Source organism: Ceratotherium simum, chromosome 17 (genome assembly GCF_057802395.1).
Source record: "Ceratotherium simum simum isolate JZ-2026a chromosome 17, ASM5780239v1, whole genome shotgun sequence".
NCBI classification, from domain to species: Eukaryota; Metazoa; Chordata; class Mammalia; order Perissodactyla; family Rhinocerotidae; genus Ceratotherium; species Ceratotherium simum.
Genome location: NC_141916.1, coordinates 23,276,902 through 23,293,845, shown reverse-complemented (window position 1 = coordinate 23,293,845; position 16,944 = coordinate 23,276,902). Strand labels below are relative to the sequence as shown.

At 41.2% G+C, this 16,944-nt stretch overlaps 1 protein-coding gene across 2 annotated transcripts in view; it reads left to right on the top strand.

The window, feature by feature from the left end:
* The window catches only part of ANO6 (anoctamin 6), a 188,333-nt gene that overhangs the window by 66,900 nt on the left and 104,489 nt on the right, over positions 1-16,944 (top strand). For both annotated transcript variants that reach the window (XM_004428921.3, XM_087442527.1), the window contains one exon: positions 4,999-5,078. In XM_004428921.3, coding sequence (XP_004428978.1) covers positions 4,999-5,078 — 80 coding nt within the window. The remainder of the gene's footprint in view (positions 1-4,998; positions 5,079-16,944) is intronic.

The following is a 16,944-nucleotide window of genomic DNA, read 5'->3' as shown; positions in this document are numbered from 1 at the left end:
GGTCATGAGATCAACAGCTGCGGCTTTGTTCTACCTAGCTGATGTTTCAATAAAACCATTTCTGTTTTTATTCACTCACATTTATAGTTCCTCCTTTGTGTTGACATTAACCAGTGAATCTATTAGTTTCCATTACCAGCAGAATAACTGAAACTATAAATAGTTCTGTATTTTCTCTCACAAATCCTTTCAAGCTGCATAGATGCCTTTAATTTGATAGAACATCTGGGTAATGCATCTTATTTCTCCTCTGTCTTTAGGCAAAATGCATACTTTCTTAAGCCTGTCCTTTCATTAGAGAGGGAAAAAAAAATCAACGATAGCAGTTCTGTCCCATCTGTTGACCCCAGATACATAATAGATAAGTTGGGCATCTAATTATAAAGGAATCCAGATAAAATCCAAAAGTCCGGTCACTCCATCAGATTTACAATACTTATTTAGAAAATAGCTGCAGTATTGTGTTTCATTGACTTGCTAGTTCTGCCAGAAAACAATGTATCCTAAATACCACAGATATAATTTCTTCAGTACCTGTCTTAATGCTATAAAAAGATTGGGTCTTTTCTTTCTAATGTAAACTAAGCTGCAAAACACCAATGTAAAACATACGCTCATAGCCAGATATATCAACGTATTTTAGCAAGTTTTAAAGGTGGTCTGCAGGAATGTAATTATTCTCCGCCAAGTGTTGTTCTGATATTAGAATAAACAGCTTATCACGTTACAGTTCTCTAAGTGACTGCGGTAATTGCTGTCACCCTCCTGGAGTTCTCAGAGGCAAGCACCTTAATTTCAGCTTTGGTTGCAACTCTGCAAATCTTGGCTCACCTCATCTGTTTCCTGTTTCTGCTTCAGTTGACATCTATGGGTCCTTTGATGACCTCAGTTTTTCGGGTTAGAATCACTTGTTTGTGCTGTTGTTTCTACTGTCATTTCCTTTCAGTTCATAGACATAGAATGATATGAGTTCAAAAGACAAGATTCTGAGTGAATCTAAAATCTAATCCAGATATTGGAATGTTTCTTAGTAATGTGCCAAACCTAAGTATTTGGTAGCTGAATTGTTGGCTGATATTTGGTTTTGTTAAACAGTCACTTAGAGCTGCCCTATGAATCTCTCCTGTGCTTGCTCAGCTCTCTTTTGGGCCATTGAAGGGAGTTTTTCTAGATCGATAGGAACCCAGCCTTTTCTTTCACAAAAGCCTCTAATGAATTAAAAAAAAATGGTATGCATTAAGAAAAAAAGTCAGTACACAGTCAAGAGAACATCACACTTTATACAATTAAAAGTAGTTTCTAACATAATTTAATGCTTATTCCATACCCAGTCTTCCCAGTTTTGATAAATGTCCTTTACAGCTGGTTTGTCCAAGGTAGTGATACCGAACCAAACCTCTTAATCTCAAGTTCATGTGCCCAGTGCACAGCAAGCCAAACACTGGGGTATCAGTGCTTGGAGATGGAGAAAAATGTATTCAAATTGGCCAAAAAGAGAAAGTGGGAGCATGGGTTCTCTCAAGTCCACCTTAACAAGAGCAAAAAGCAGGGGGGTTTTATAGAGCTAGGGGGCTTGACAGGAAGAGGTTCGGAAAAACAAAGGGATCACTTCCGATAAGCCCCTGGGCAATCTGACTTCTGGGCTTTAATGGCTGCTGGGGGCCCGGCCATCCCGTCATGGCAACCTCCCCAAAGGCATTCTCTTCTGCAAGACAAGCTCACAAATCTGCAAAGCAAGCTCACAAATCCTCACGATCCGTGAGACACCCCTCAAGTTAAACAGGAAAACAGCAAATTACTTATTGAATTATCTACAGTAACTCTTGGGTACCTGGCTTCAAGTAGGATCCAGTTAAGTACCGCATATTGCTAATGGTTGTCGTGATATTGTGATTTATAATAAAAAAATAGATATTTGATCTTCCTCCATTCCTGGCAAGGTTTTAAAAACTCCTAAAACCCTTGGAATTTACTAAGAGATAAGAGCAATAAAGGTGTCTTTTGTTATATTAATGAGGTGACTTTTGGAAAGCCCCTAGGTAACCAAAAGATGGGGGCTGGTTGCCAGAGGAACCTACCTTGTGATTAATAGGTTGGAACTTGCATCGCATCCCCTGACCTCCCGAATGGGGAGAGGGGCTGGAGGTTGAGTCAGTTGCCAATGGCCAATGATTTAATCAGTCATGCCTATGTAATGAAGTCTCCATAAAAACCCAAAAGGACGGGTTTGGAGAGCTTGTGCATTGGTGAACATGCAGAGATTCGGGGAGATGGTGCACTCAGAGAGGGCGTGAAGCTCTGCGTCCCTTCCCCTGTACCTTGACCCACGTACCCCTTCATCTGGCTGTTCATCTGTGTCCTTTATAATACCCTTTATAATAAACTGGTGGATGTAAGTAAATGTATGTCTGAGTTCTGTGAGCTGATCTCACAAGTTAATTGAACCCAAGGAGCGGGTTGTGGGAACCTTTGATTTATAGCCATTTGGTCAGAAGCACAGGTAACAACCTGGACTTGGAATTGGCCTCTGAAGTGAGAGGGGACTTGTGGGACTGAGCCCTTAACCTGTGGGATCTGATGCTATCTCCAGGTAGAATTGAGTTAATTGCTTGATGATGATGTTGGAAAAAACACACATTGGAGTTATGTTCCTTAGGGCTCTTTAAGTCTTTTAACAGTCTGCCTTTTTCATGTCATTGATTAGTTGAAGAGGCTGGACCAGTTGATAAATGAGAATATTTATTTAAATTTATTTGAACATTTAATAGTCTTTATTTAAACGTATTTAAATATTTAAGAATATTTAAGTTTATTTAAGAATATTTTCCTACAAGGCAAAAATTACATTGTTAGACTTTTCAATGTTAATAATTTCTTAATATAACCCAACACTTTAACAATATTCACATTTTCTCAAAAAAAAATTTTTTTTTTTTGTGAGTAGGACTAGCCCTGAGCTAACATCCAATGCCAGTCTTCCCCTTTTTTCTTGAGGAAGAATGGCCTTGAGCTAACATCCATGCCCATCTTCCTCTACTTTATATGGGATGCAGCCGCAGCATGGCTTACCAAGCGGTGCGTCGGTGCGCGCCCGGGATCCAAACCGGCGAACCCCGGGCCGCCGAAGCAGAGTGCACGCACTTAACCACTTGCGCCACCAGGCTGGCCCCTCAAAAAATTTTTTAAGTCTTTTACATCTGTTTTTTTTTTAAACTAGGATATGATGTAGAACCACACACTGGAAATGGTTGTTTTGTTCTCTCAGTGTTTTTTAATCTGCAGCAATCCCTTTTATTCATGTCAGGAACTGGTTGATGATACGAGACGATACGAGACTAGTGTCTTACAGAAAGACCCACCTTCTGGATTTGGTTCCTTGATCCCTCTAATGCTATGTTGTCCAATACAGTAGCCACTAGTCATATGTGGCTATTGAGCTTTTGAAATGTGGCCAGTCCAAATTGAGGTGTGCTGTGAGTGTAATACACACATTGGATTTCTAAGACTTAGTATAAAAGAAATGTAAAATATTTCACTAATAATTTTTTATATTGACTACATGTTCAAATGATAATCTGGGTATATCAATTTAAATAAATTATATTATTAAAATTACTTTTACCTGTTTCTTTTTCATTTTCTTAGTGTTTCCACAGTAGTCTCCCCTTATCCACAGTTTCACTTTCCACGGTTTCACTTACCCTTGGCCAACCACGGTTTGAAAATATGAAATGGGAAAATTCCAGGAATAAACAATTCATAAAGTTCAAATTGTGTGCAGTTCTGAGTAGCATGATGAAATCTCGTGCTGTCCTGCTCTGTCCTGCCCAGGACTGAATCCTGTCTTTGTCCGGGTGTCCACACTGTGTACGCTACCCGCCCGTTAGTCACTTAGTGGCCATCTCAGTTATCAGATTGACTGGCGGTATTGCAGTGCTTGGGTTCAAGTAACCCTTATTTTACTTATAATGGCCCCAAAGTGCAAGAGTAGTGATGCTGGCAATTCAGATATGCCGAAGATTAGCCATAAAGTGCTTCCTTTAAGTGAAAAGGTGAAAGTTCTCCATTTAATAAGGAAAGAAAATAAATCGTCTACTGAGGTTGCTAAGGTCTCTGGTAACTTGTATTACAGTATATTGTTATAATTGTCTTATTTCATTATTGTTAATCTCTTAATGTGCCTAATTTATAAATTAAACTTTATCATAGGTATGTATGTATAGGACAAAGCATGGTGTATTCAGGGTTCACTACTCTCTGTGGTTTCAGACATCCCCTGGGGGTCTTGGAACGTATCCCCCATGGATAAGAGGGGACTACTGTACTGGAAAATTTTGTTTGGCTCCCAATATATTTCTATCAGATAGTGCTATTCATCAGATTTTAAGATTTTATTTATTTATTTTTTTCCCCCCAAAGCCGCAGTAGATAGTTGTATGTCATAGCTGCACATCTTCTAGTCGCTGTATGTGGGATTCGGCCTCAGCATGGCCGGAGAAGCGGTGCCTCGGTGCACGCCCGGGATCTGAACCCGGGCCCCCAGCAGCGGAGCGCACGCACTTAACCGCTAAGCCACGGGGCCGGCCCAATTCATCAGATTTTAAATCAGAAAATTGCTACTCCGAAATGACTCCACATCAATTCCCTGAGATATAGTAGAAAAAAGAACATCAACAGGCTGAAGTGTTCCTTAGCTAGAGTTTTGTAACTTTTAGTTGCTTGTCCTTTCATGTAGAAGCTAAATGATTTTCCATGGTGCTCTAGCCTGGAGCATTTTAAGACCTAATATCCTACAAGCATGGCATTGTCTGATAGATGAAGCAGCCGCTGAAGATTTTGTGTCCCTGAGAGCTGAAAGTGTTAAATAATGGAAACCTGTAAGTGTGCCACGAATGCTAAATAGAGTTGGTAAGCTAGTGCTGCTGATTTAAAAGAAAAAAAGTATATGAGCTAATGAAAGTTCATGCTTCATTTATTTATTTATTCGTTTATTTTTAGTGTTGGAAAACCTCGAAGAGACGATTGTCTCCAATTTTGGAGCATTGGAAAATCAGCCTGATTTCCGAAGCCCGGAGTTTGTGAGTACTACTACTCTGCCTTAAATTTGTATCGGTTAGCTAGAGGTTTTTCACAAAATGGAGAAAAAGTGTTTTTTATGAATTCTTGCCTTCCGTGGCTCTAGATCTGGCACAGGTCCTGCTGGCTGTGACTACGTGTTCAAAGTTCTGGTTCCCTGGGGAACAGGTTACTGAACTACGTGTCGGGAGATCATGCTCTGTAGGCTCGCTCTTCATACTACATGTAATTGCAAATGGGAACTCATTCTGCAGTAAAATAGCATTGTGTTTCTGAAACTCGGCCTTTATTCATTGATATCCTTGCTATCAGTTTCTGCTGTTAGTAATTCTGGAAACCAGTCTTTACTGAGCACAGGCAGGTACGTTGACCAGTCTGATTCCCATTTCATTCTGGAGCCTTCGGTAATACAACATATATAAATATGTCTTGTAGGGCTGGGAATATTCTATTGGTTGTTCCTACCAAGAGGGGAACTAAATGCTCCCGATAAATTAGACTCATTAAAGATTAGCTATCGTTCCTACCCTTAAGGAATTAAAAATCTTATTAGATGCTACTGTGATTTTATTAATGCCTTGTTTAAAGAGAATGAAACACATATAGGATGTCTTGTACAGACTGTCCTTACTAAATAGATTTTATATTAGGCTCATTTGGAGAGGGGGATGGGAAGAAGTGTTTCTCCATATTATTGTACCAGAGATGTGTAGGAAAAACACGCCAAGATCCACTTAGATTTACTGATTTTTGCCGCCTGCTGCAAATGGGCTTGTCTACCACTTTAGCAATGCAAAAATCTTTTTTAGCCTTAATTTCAAAGTGTGATATACCGTCGCCACTCCAGTAATTGGCAGAGCACAATTGTATTATTGATAAAGACAAAAAAAGAACTCATTATATACTGTTCCTCTTCTCACTCACTCACTATGGATTGCCCACTCAATTCAGCCAAGAGTGAGGAAACTAGGCAGTGCTCTAGACTGAAAAGGGATTGCGCGTGTAAAACTGTATCCACAATGCCATTTTATTTCAAAGTGTGGGACTCCTGTGGTGTTGCAGCAGATTGCCTACTGTGAAAATCACTTGGATGTAATAGAAAGACATAGTATTCAATGACTTTCTTATTATATTCAATGAGATTTTCAGTGAAGGAAAGTTGTGAATGCTTACCAATATTCCTGCATCTTAAAGTAGCAGAGTAGTTTGTGATTTTTCTAACTTCAGCAGTTAAAGCCCCAAAGCAGAATTGACACAGATACTTCACATTTGAGGATGATACTGGTATAAACTCATGGAGCTGGTTCTTTTTTGTTTTGTTAGTTTCTATCTGCTTTTCGCTGGTAATCTTTAAGCAACATATCTAACCTAAAAAGAGCTGTGTGCGATAAGGTGTTGGTGTGCCTGGTAAACACATATATAGTTCACACCCATTCCTTGTGTGAAAATAAAAGTAAACAGATTTTAGTATATTATGATGTTTGAGATTGGCATGCTTCAGCCAGCAGTGTCTTTGCCACAGACAGCCTGCACTGGTTATTACACTGGTAATCTTCCACCTTCAGTGTTAACTTCTTGACTGCCACATTTTCCTTTTCAAGGTATGAAGACTGGTGAGTCTGAGCTAGAATGAGCGATGGGGGAACTAGAGGGTCACAGAATACATTTGCTGTTTTGAGAGACTTGTCTTAACCATGAGTCTGAGCAGACTCAAGGTGGAAGGAAATTCTTAGGCTAAATCCCCATATTTATGGTTTTCACTGTGATGCCTCAAGAATATCTGGAGTCATTTCTTTAGACCGCATCAGTGGAGTTGAAGTTATAAGTCACCATTTCCTTATACATGTCAGATTTCTATATCCTGGCTATTATCTTTCTCTAACTGGGTGTTCATACCATGTTCAGGAAGAAATTTGTAGTTTTCATGTGCTTTATAGATTTTCACGTGTGATGCTCATTGCATGCCACATCTTTGCATAGCACGTGCATAGCTGCCTGTATTTCTCACATCACTATGGCTTGTGTACTCCCAGTTCCATTATAAACATATTATACAAACTGCTGTCTCCATGGTAAACAAACGGGAGGTGTAGAAGGTGCCTTGAGAATAGGGTACTCGAGGGAATCAGGCGTGGTATTTAAGGGTAGCCTTTTTTGTAGGCGGAAAGCTATAGCATCCGTGAAAACGGTGGCTCTAGTCCTGGAGGCAGGCGGATTGGGCAAATGTCAGGACAAAATCAGGTAAGTTGATCCAAAGCAAAGTTTTAAATCAGAAACAGGGGCGACAATACAAACCTGGGAGTAAAAAGAACCCAAAGGCAAAGAAAAATGGAAACAGAAATAAGACTGAGAAGAAGAAAAGGAGCTGAAAGATTAATATTCTGTTTTCCTCCATCTGGCATTTTGGAATGTCCAGCTGCAGTTTGCTGAGTTGAACTGAAGTAAAGCAAGGCAAAGACCCTGTTTACTCAGGCCTTATCCTCAAATAGTTCAGATTTTAGGAGGATCAAGAGCCTAGTGTTTTTATACAACAGAGTGTATTTATATAGTTTGGCCAGCAGGGAGAACAAAATGCTTATCATTATTAGTTTGTTTCCTTCAGAATTTCTGTTTTTTCTTTCGTTGGAAACAAGGCCTAAGAGAGCAGTGTTGGTTGAGTAGCCTTGGTTACCAGCATAAGCACATTAAAGTTCTCCTTCACAGCTCATGTGTCTGTAATGTGACTGGTCAGGCAAAGCTGGTGCTTTACATAGAGTCTGTGTAAATCATGGGTAAATAAATGCTGTTGTGAATCCTCCATGTGGCCTGAAGATAGCAACCCACCTTGTTCTTGGCAGGGCCCACACTGGTTCTCCTTCTCTGTTCCCTGCAGAGTTTGTCCATTGATGATCTGTCATCTGCATACCTGCGTTTCTCCTTTCCACCTTTCATTCCACTTTGCAGACTGAGGCAAGTGAATTTAGCCAAACCATGCTAAAATGTTAAGGGGTGAACAGAGATGTAGACGTAAGGCGTGTGTGTTTTTGCTACCCCAGAAACTTGCGAGGAGCTGGCAACACGTTGAAAGTAGACATAGACCCACTCTGTCCCGTGCTGGTTTTTTCCTCTAATATTTTTGTTATCTTGTCTAACATTATCTGTTCCCTTGTGTCAAGAACTATAATTCATCACATTGTAATTTTCAAAGCAGTTAGTTCAAGGGGGATCTAGTCAGGGAAATGGTGGCATGGCCATCTGGAACCATGTGATGGGTGACCGTCATTTTGGGACATGGACCCTGAAAATAGACTGGGTGCATGATAATAGGTATCAGAGTCTGGGGAACAAGATCAGCCGTAGTGAGGCTGGGGAATCAGTACCAGAGACCTAGGTAACCTTGCAGAGTACAGAGTTAGAAGCAGAGCCTGCAGAACTAGGCAGCCTGGTTAGAATCAAGGATGGGGAGCCATCTACATGGCAATGGAGCAGATAAAGGTGGTTCTGTAATATGGTAGCATGCAGATGGAGGGCATCCCAGGCTCCCCTCTCGTGCTCCCAATCTCAAATCTGGTTAAGAGCAGAGGAGATCTGAGGGGCCCGTTCGGGGTCTCAGCAGTCGTGGCTGGCCCAGTGGACCCCAGGTTAATTCCAAGCCCCAAGGTGTGGGGAAAAAACTGGGGATTGAGAGGTCGGTAGGAGGAAAGGAAGGGTAATGGTCAAGGCTCTTTCTAGAAACCCTGCCTCTGTTGGCACTCACCCAGGAACTCAATTGGGCCTGATTGCCAGAGTACACATGGGGTGAGGGATGTGTGTGGGGAAGAAATCTGATCTAGCAGGGGTGAATCTGCTTGCAGCATGCTGGCTAGAAACCAGGCTGTGGTCGACATGAAAATACATGGAAGGAAAGAGAAGGCTAAGGAATTATATTTTATGATCTGAGTCTTGCTGGTAATACCCTGTTTTCCGGCCTCTCCAGAACTTGAGGTTTATAGATAACTCTCCTGACTTTTTAGAGGAGGAAGATTCTTATCACCTATGTCTCGTGCCAGTTGATGATTTCCTTTGTTTAGCTTCTACCAAATTTAGAGTAAATAATAAGAAAGAGTTAGGGCTGGCAAAAGAGTATTAGGATTACAATAGGATAAATCAGGGAAGATGATGAGAAAATACAGGATTTAGAAAGACTAAACTAGAAAAACAGACTTAGGAAGATGAGGATTAAAGTGGAGCAAATACGTGTCCCCTTCTTTCAGCACTCATGGTTATATAGACAGAAGGAGGCCTGAAGAGTAATTATCCCATTTGAGATTTTGTGTAACTGGCTCCGTTTTGAGGGAAGATACTTTATACTGTTTATTTATTTATACTAATTTATACTATTGATTCTCTTAAATTCAAATTTGACTGTTTTTAACCAGGTGAAAATAGATGTGATCCCCAAGAAAGAGTTAAAATGTTAATTCATTCAACAAATATTTGATGTCTACTATTTTAAGCACTAAAGTGAACAAACAGAAAATCTCCCTGCACTTGTGGAGCTTACATTTTGGTGGAGGAGGCATAAAACACAAATTGAAGAAGATACTTAACATGTCACATGATGTATAAGTCCTTTAGCGAAGAAAGTAAAGATTGTCAGGGTGTGTTGTGGGGAGGGTTACAGTTTTAAATGGGGGTGTTAGGGCATATCTCACCGAGAAGGTGACAAGTGAAAAGACCTCAAAGCAAGGGTACTGGAGCAGACTATTTGGAAATTTAGATGAAGAGCATTCCAGGCAGAAGGAATAGCATAGACAAAGATCTTGAGGTGTGGGAATTTGTGACATGTTTGAGGAAATGGAAGGAGGCCACCGTGACTGGATAGAATGAAGGATGGTGAAAATAGTAGATAGTAGGGACTCTATAGGCTACTGTAAACACTTTGGTTTTACTCTGTGTGAGTTGGGAAGTTATTTGAGGGTAAGCCTTTGGAGGATAAACTGGGGAGGTTTTGAGCAGAGGAGTGACTTGACCTGACCTCACCTATGTTTTAACAGAATCACTTTGGCTTGGGTGAGAATAGACTATGGAGGAACAAGAGCAGAAGCAGAGAGACCTACTGGACTTTTCAGGAATCCAAGTGAGAGATGGTGTTGGCTTGGTCCTGAGTGTTAATTATGGCAGTAGTGAGACATACTCAGATTCTCAGTATGCTTTTTTTTTTTTTTACCCTAAGGAAGATTTGCCCTGAGCTAACATCTGTTGCCAGTCTTCCTCTGTTTTGTATGTGAGCCGCCGTCACAGCCTGGCCACTGACGAGTGGTGTAGATCGTGCCTGGGAACTGAACTTGGGCCAACAAAGTGGAGCGCACCGAACTTAACCACTAGGCCACTGGGGCTGTCCCTCTCAGTATGTTTTGAAGGTAGAACCAATAGGATTTGTTGACAGATCAGATGTGAGGTGTGTGAGAAAGAGCATTAAGGATGACTCCAAAATTTTTGACCTGGAAGACTATGGAAGCAGCAGTTAGAGGGAAGCACGTGCAGAGGAAAATCAAAATTTTGTTTTGTTTGTGTCAAGTTGGAGACATCCAAGTGCAAATGTTGATATACATTTGGATATATGAGTCTGGAGTTAAAGAGAGGGGTCCAGCTAGAAATCTGGGAGTTGTCAGCACTCAGATGGTGTTTAAAGATAGGGGTCTGGAGGAGAGCAGCAAGGGAGTGAGATAGAGTAAGGAAGAGATCCTGAACTGAGCCCTCGGGGCTCCAATGTTTTACACGTCAGGGAGATGAGGAAGAATCAGCAGAGGAGGCTGAGAAAGAGGAGCCAGTGAGTTAGAAGGAAAACGAGGAGAGTCCTGGAAGCCAAATGAAGAAAGTGTAAAGTAGAGGGGAATGACCCGATGCTGCTGATGAGGATGGGCATTGGATTTAGTGACATGGAAGAGACCTTGACAAGAGAAGTCTCAGCTGACTGGTGGGATCCAAAACCTCATTAGAGAGGATTTAAAATGGAATGGGAGAAAAGCAATTGGATACATGGAATTTAGATAACACTTTCAAAAGTTTTTTCTGAACAAGAATGCAGAAAAAGGGGGATATTATCTAGAAGGGGATTAGGGTGAAGAGAGTTTTTTGCTTTATTTAGTTTTAAGATGGCAGGAATTACTGTTTGTAAGATGAAGGGAATAATCCAGTAGGGAGAGAAAATCTGATGAGGTAGGAGTGAGAGGGGAGAATTTCTAGAATGACATCCTTCAGAGGGAAGAAGGGTATGGAATCTGGTCCATAAGTAGAAGGGTAGCTGTAGAGACAATTCATTCTTAGAAGTAGGAGGAAGCCAGAGTATTGGGGCACAGGAGGAATTAAGTCAGTAGATTTTCTAGTAGGAGTTTGTTGAAGTTTTTTCTTGATTGCTTTTTATTTACCAGTGAAGTGGGAAGCAAGGTGTTAGGTAAGATTGAGGAAGGGAGAGAGAGAAAAAGGTATGGAGCAGTTATCTGGGAGTAAATGCACTGGGAAATGTAATATGATTGCCTGGCAGCCCTAAGAGCCCACTTGAGGTTGGTGAGTGTGATGGTTGTGTGCTTTTCCCATTCAAGTCCAGCTTGGGGGAGCAGGTATGGAGTAGGCAAAGAGGTGGATTTAACCAATTTGGGGATTTCTCCAAGTCACTTCAGCAAAGCAAGATAAGGGTAAGAGAGTTACAGAGTTTTTGTAAGAGAGTAGAGGACCACGGACATGAGGAAGGTGAGGCAATAGGATCAATAGATTTAGACCCTAGTGGGATTTGATAATTTTTGGAGTTGGGGTATTGGAGAGAGTGAAGTAGAAAAATATGAGGTGATAGTTGAAGAGTCAGATGTTTATAATTGAGGGAGGAGTTACAGTAACTGGTAAAGACAAGGTCTGGGATATGAACACTGGAATGAGGGGCTGAGGCTGGGTGGAGTTGCAAAGACAGGGTGTTGGAAGGATAACACGTGTGGATATGGAAATTCCCAAGAATTATGTCAGGAATGATGTATTGGAGAAATAATAGTGAGTCAAAGCTTAAATCTCCAAGGAATGAGGGGCAGTAACTCAGGATCAGTAGGTGGCTGCAAAAGGAGATGACTAGAGAGGTAGGAGGAATATCTGGAAAGTGGCAGATAGAAGCCAAGAAGCAGATGAAGTGGTGAGTAGTTCTGGGGGTTGCATAGTGATTCACTTGTATCAGGATTTCTCAACATCAGCACCACTGACCTTGGGGCAGGATTTGTCTTTGTTGTGCTGTCCTGTGCATTGTAAGATGTTTAGCAGCATCCCTGGCCTCTACCCATGGGATGCAAAGGACCCTCTCCCCAGTTGTGACAACTAGATATCTCCAGACATTGCCGGATGTCCCCTGGGGCAAAATTGCCCCCAGTTGAGAGCTCCTAAGGTAGATGAATACTGAAAAGGCATTGAGGTCACTGGTGTCCTTATACAGAGCTATTTCTAGGGAGTGATGGGGATGCCAGTCTAATCCAGTTTAGAGTGGATTATGGAATGAACATAAGAAAAGAAAATAGAAAATACCGACCTCTCATTCAAGGAGTTTGACTAGGAAGGGCTGGAGGATAAGAAAGAGATAACTAGAAGAGAATATGAAAGCCAGGGATGATTTCCTTTTGTCAGATGCAGAGAGTTGAACAAGCTTAAATATTGATAAGGAAGATCCGTGTGGGAGGAACAATTGGATCTGAAGAATGGCTTTGAAAAGGGCTGTGGAATGGTTTCCAGAGCACATGTGAAGGAGTGAACGTTAGATAGGAGCAATGTCTCCTAAGGTACAGGAGTAGAGGGTTGATGCTGTTGGTTTGTGGATTTGACAGAGAGAAGCTGAGGGAGTTCTCATGTGACAGCTTCAATTTCGGCTGTTGAGAGTGAAGAGAACACTGAAGGAGTTGGCATTTTGAAATGTTGTGGAGAGCAGGAGACCAAGCTGAGCTGGAAAAACCTAGAAAAAGTTCCAGGATTTCTGGGCAGGGGTGAGGGCCTGTGTGGGGCTGATGATGAGCCTGAATTTACAATGATACCAAACTGCCTTTCTGTGGCTTTCTCCAGCATCACTCAGACAAACAACACGCTTCAGCCAGAGTTGGGGCTTTGCTAGATGGGCATGATGGAGAGAGTAGAGTTGACCAAAGTGTTACTGAAATGATGAGCTGTGAACTGTAACCTTAAAAAAGGAGGGGAGGGAAGAAAAAGAGGATCTGCAGATTGATTAGAAAAAGTCGTGGGGCCTCAGAAGTCATTGTGAAATGAGTAGGAGATGTTAGTTGTGGTCAGGAGGAGAGATTGTTGAATAAGTGATTTTGGAAAGGGATTTTTTCAAGTGATGACGAGGTCCAGGATGGGACCATGGCAGTTAGTGCATGAAAAGGAGAAGATCATTGGTGATAAGAAGTCAAGTTACTGAGGGACCAAGGTGCATCAGTCATGTCTGTGGACGCAGATGTCCTTCTGGTATGATGGAGGCCTCTGAATGGAGAGGGAAGTGTAAACCAGGGGCCAGATGGCCAATGAACCAGGAACGGAAGCTGGGAAGTGGGAGATGATAGGCTCTAGGAAACTCTGGGGTATATTTACTTGCATGGACCTAAAAGGAACTGATTTTCCCCCAAAAACATTGAGGAGTAATGGTCTGGAAGTGACACATAGAACAAAGAGAATATCAGTCTTACTTCCTTGCCCTGAAGTGTGAAAGGTGTGAGAGAATAATCAAAACCAGCTGCCCACAAGTCTGTAGATTTTTGTTTGTGGGTTTTGTTTCAAAGTGGTCGGTCACGTTTTGTTTCCAAGTGGGTTCAAGCATCCCTTTTAATCTTTGTTTTTCCCCCAGAAATGCAGACTTCGTTTTGGTTATTTCTGGTCTAAATGGCCCTGAGGCAACTTAATTGGTGCTGGGGCTCTTAAGAGAGATTATGGTTTATTTTATGGTCAGTCCAAGATCTTTCTGGCTAATCCCAGAAACCCAAGTAAATCCCAAGGTTGGCCTCAAGCTCCCAGGATCTTCAGGATGCAGAAGACTGGGAATAAGGCAGAACCCTTCCACTCGAGCATTTCTTTACATGGACTTGCAACTCGTGTGCCTTCTCTAAACAGAGAAACAGGGGGCTTTGCCCTGTAGCTTTTGGCACTAAGTTCATCAAACTAAAAGAGAAAAGAAGTCAACCAAAAAAGGAAACCAAACAAAGGAACGTTAATTCACGCAAAAGGTTTCTCAAAAGGGAAAATGAGATCACAGATAAACTGGCTAGTAAGAATTGCTAAATTGGCCCGTTTGCTCTGGTAGGAATTCACATGGCATTTCAACTTTGAAAGCTTTCTGTGCATTCAAGAACAAAAGGTAGTGGAATGTGTACTTTGGCTGAATATGGAGGAAACCGGACCTACTCCTTTGCTTTATGTGGCTGATGCAGAAGCTACATTTGTGGATTTGTTAGGATTGGGGGGTAGGAGCAAAAATAGGCAGTTCAGCAAGTAAAGATCTCGGTCAGAAAGTTCTTTCTGAGTCACTTCTTTGGAATGCAGAACGTATTTTCCCAGAGAAACAGTCATAAATGGTGATTAGGTTTCTAGGCCCCACCAGGCCAGACCCACTAAAGTCAATTTAACTCAGTGCTAACCAATTATCATTCTGTACTAATAATCCTCTGGAACATTCCAATCTTATTTTTTCCACTATTACTAAAAAAATGTGAGAGTAAAACTAAAGTCCAGAGTGAGTTGACGCTTGTGAAAAAATGCTTAGCGTGATGAGAGAGAGATTGACTTTGAGTTATGTTAGACCCTGAAGAAGCAGTGATCAGTCCAAAACTTGAGGACGACAGAGATGACAGAGAAAAGAGCTTATCAGCGTCTATATTATTTTGTCTTTTCTGTTAATGAAGGTGAACTTTAGATTGAAATGATTCAAGCCCTCGTGAGGGGCTATCGAAGCCCATGCCGAACGAGAATGTTTTAGAAAGGGATATAATTGTTCCCAAGGAGTTTAAATTTCCTGGCTAGGAAAATTGTGTGTCAGCCAGGGTATTAAAAGAGCTTGTAGATTTGCTCATGGAACCACAGTTGGTAGTCTTGAGCTGACATGGAGACTGGGACAGGTGCCAGAATAGTGTAGGGGGACAAAGGTGACCATTTTCAAAAAGGGGTGGGGTTAGGTAGAAGTTGGGCGTAGGCTAATTCTGATAAAGGGAGAGACATTGAAGCTGGAACGTTAATCTCCAGGAATAGCACAGAATGAGATTTTTAAGTAGATGGTTTTGTGAATGTTAGAAAAAGAAAAGGTCATCAGGAGCCAACGTGAGCTCAATAAAATAAGTCATGTCAAGCTGAGCACATTACTTTTTTTTTTTAAATGGGGGCTGATAGACGGGTAGAACGGGAGCAAGCCACAGACATTTTTGTGTGTTTTGATTTTAGCAAGGTAGATGGAAAAATCATATTTAAATATGGAATGAAGAAATGTGGGCCTAGTGAGAGTGTGCTTGTCTGGGCAATTGCTCTTACCAAGACTGGAATAATAGATGGAAATCAATTTCTAGAGGAGACGAAAATCAATATGAATTAAAGTAAGCTCCTGCTCCTAATTCATAAGTATCAGTTGCTTAAGATCGTAAGAGCGGAGGCTAATGACTGATCACGTGAAAAGGCTAGGTAGCTGGCTAGTTAAACTCAGTGTGAATCGAGCACGTAATAACAATGTCAAAAAGTTATTGCAAATCTAGGTTGCATTGTACCTATGTGTCCAGAACAAAGAAAGTACTAGGTTTCTCCCCTTCAGTATTGGTAAAGCCGCCTCCCATTCTGGATGCTCCATTTTCAGGGGAAGCATATTGAGAGGTGAAACATCAGCATGGTGGTGGATCCTGACACTTAGGCAAGAACATGACAACAAGTTTAAATATTTGACAATAGTAATTGGTGGATGGAGTTGCAAAATACAGTATGAAGACCCACAAATAGAAGGTATATATAGGCAGACAGATGTTATTTCAGTAGAAAGACTTTCTCATAATTAAAATGCCTTAACTACTTGGAGTAGTTCAAATGCAGCTGGACAGGATAACAATCTAGGCAGGAGATGATGAATGCTTGAACCAGGATGTGTCAGTGAGGATGCAAAGGAAGGGCATCCATGTGGATGTGTAGCAGCACCTGGTGGCTGATAGAAAGTGAGGAATGAGGGAAAAAGAGGATGTTTCTGGAAATATACCACCCCACTGAGTTATGTGTGGCTCACTGATGAATCTGAGTTGCTTTCATTTTATTATTTTTTCCCTCATTCAATCTATCATCATCATCATCAACCAAATTATGTAATTGATTAAAACCCTTTCCTCCATATAACAGTGTTCATTCTACCTGGTTTTATTCCCCTATTTTCAGAAACCCTTGACTGTAAAATGCTTTGTGAATTCCTGTCCTGCAAAGTATCCCATTTGAAATTCAACAAGCTATCTATTATCTGGGGAATGTCAAGATTAATTTCACAAAAACTCGCGTGAGGAAAGCAGGGAGCCCTGGGCATTCTGAGGGCATTCTGAACAAAGATGTGATATCAGTATTTACCATGGAAATCATTTGATTATAAGTCATCTAGAAGCATATCACAGTAATGGCCAAAAAAGCCCAGAGAGGCAAAAGAATTGAGTTAAAGTTGAGAGTCTGCTGGTAAATAAGCTGACCGTGCCGTGACCTAAAAAACAGCATTAATGTAAAAAGTTGTAATAAACATTTAAAGAGAAACACAGAACTTGGTGGAAAAGTATACCCAATATGAATTCACAGGATTCCTGGAAAATTGAAAATGAGAGACCAGTGGGATTTAAACTGTAGCTGTTCCTTTCATATTCTGAACTCTTAATTAATTTGGAAGGC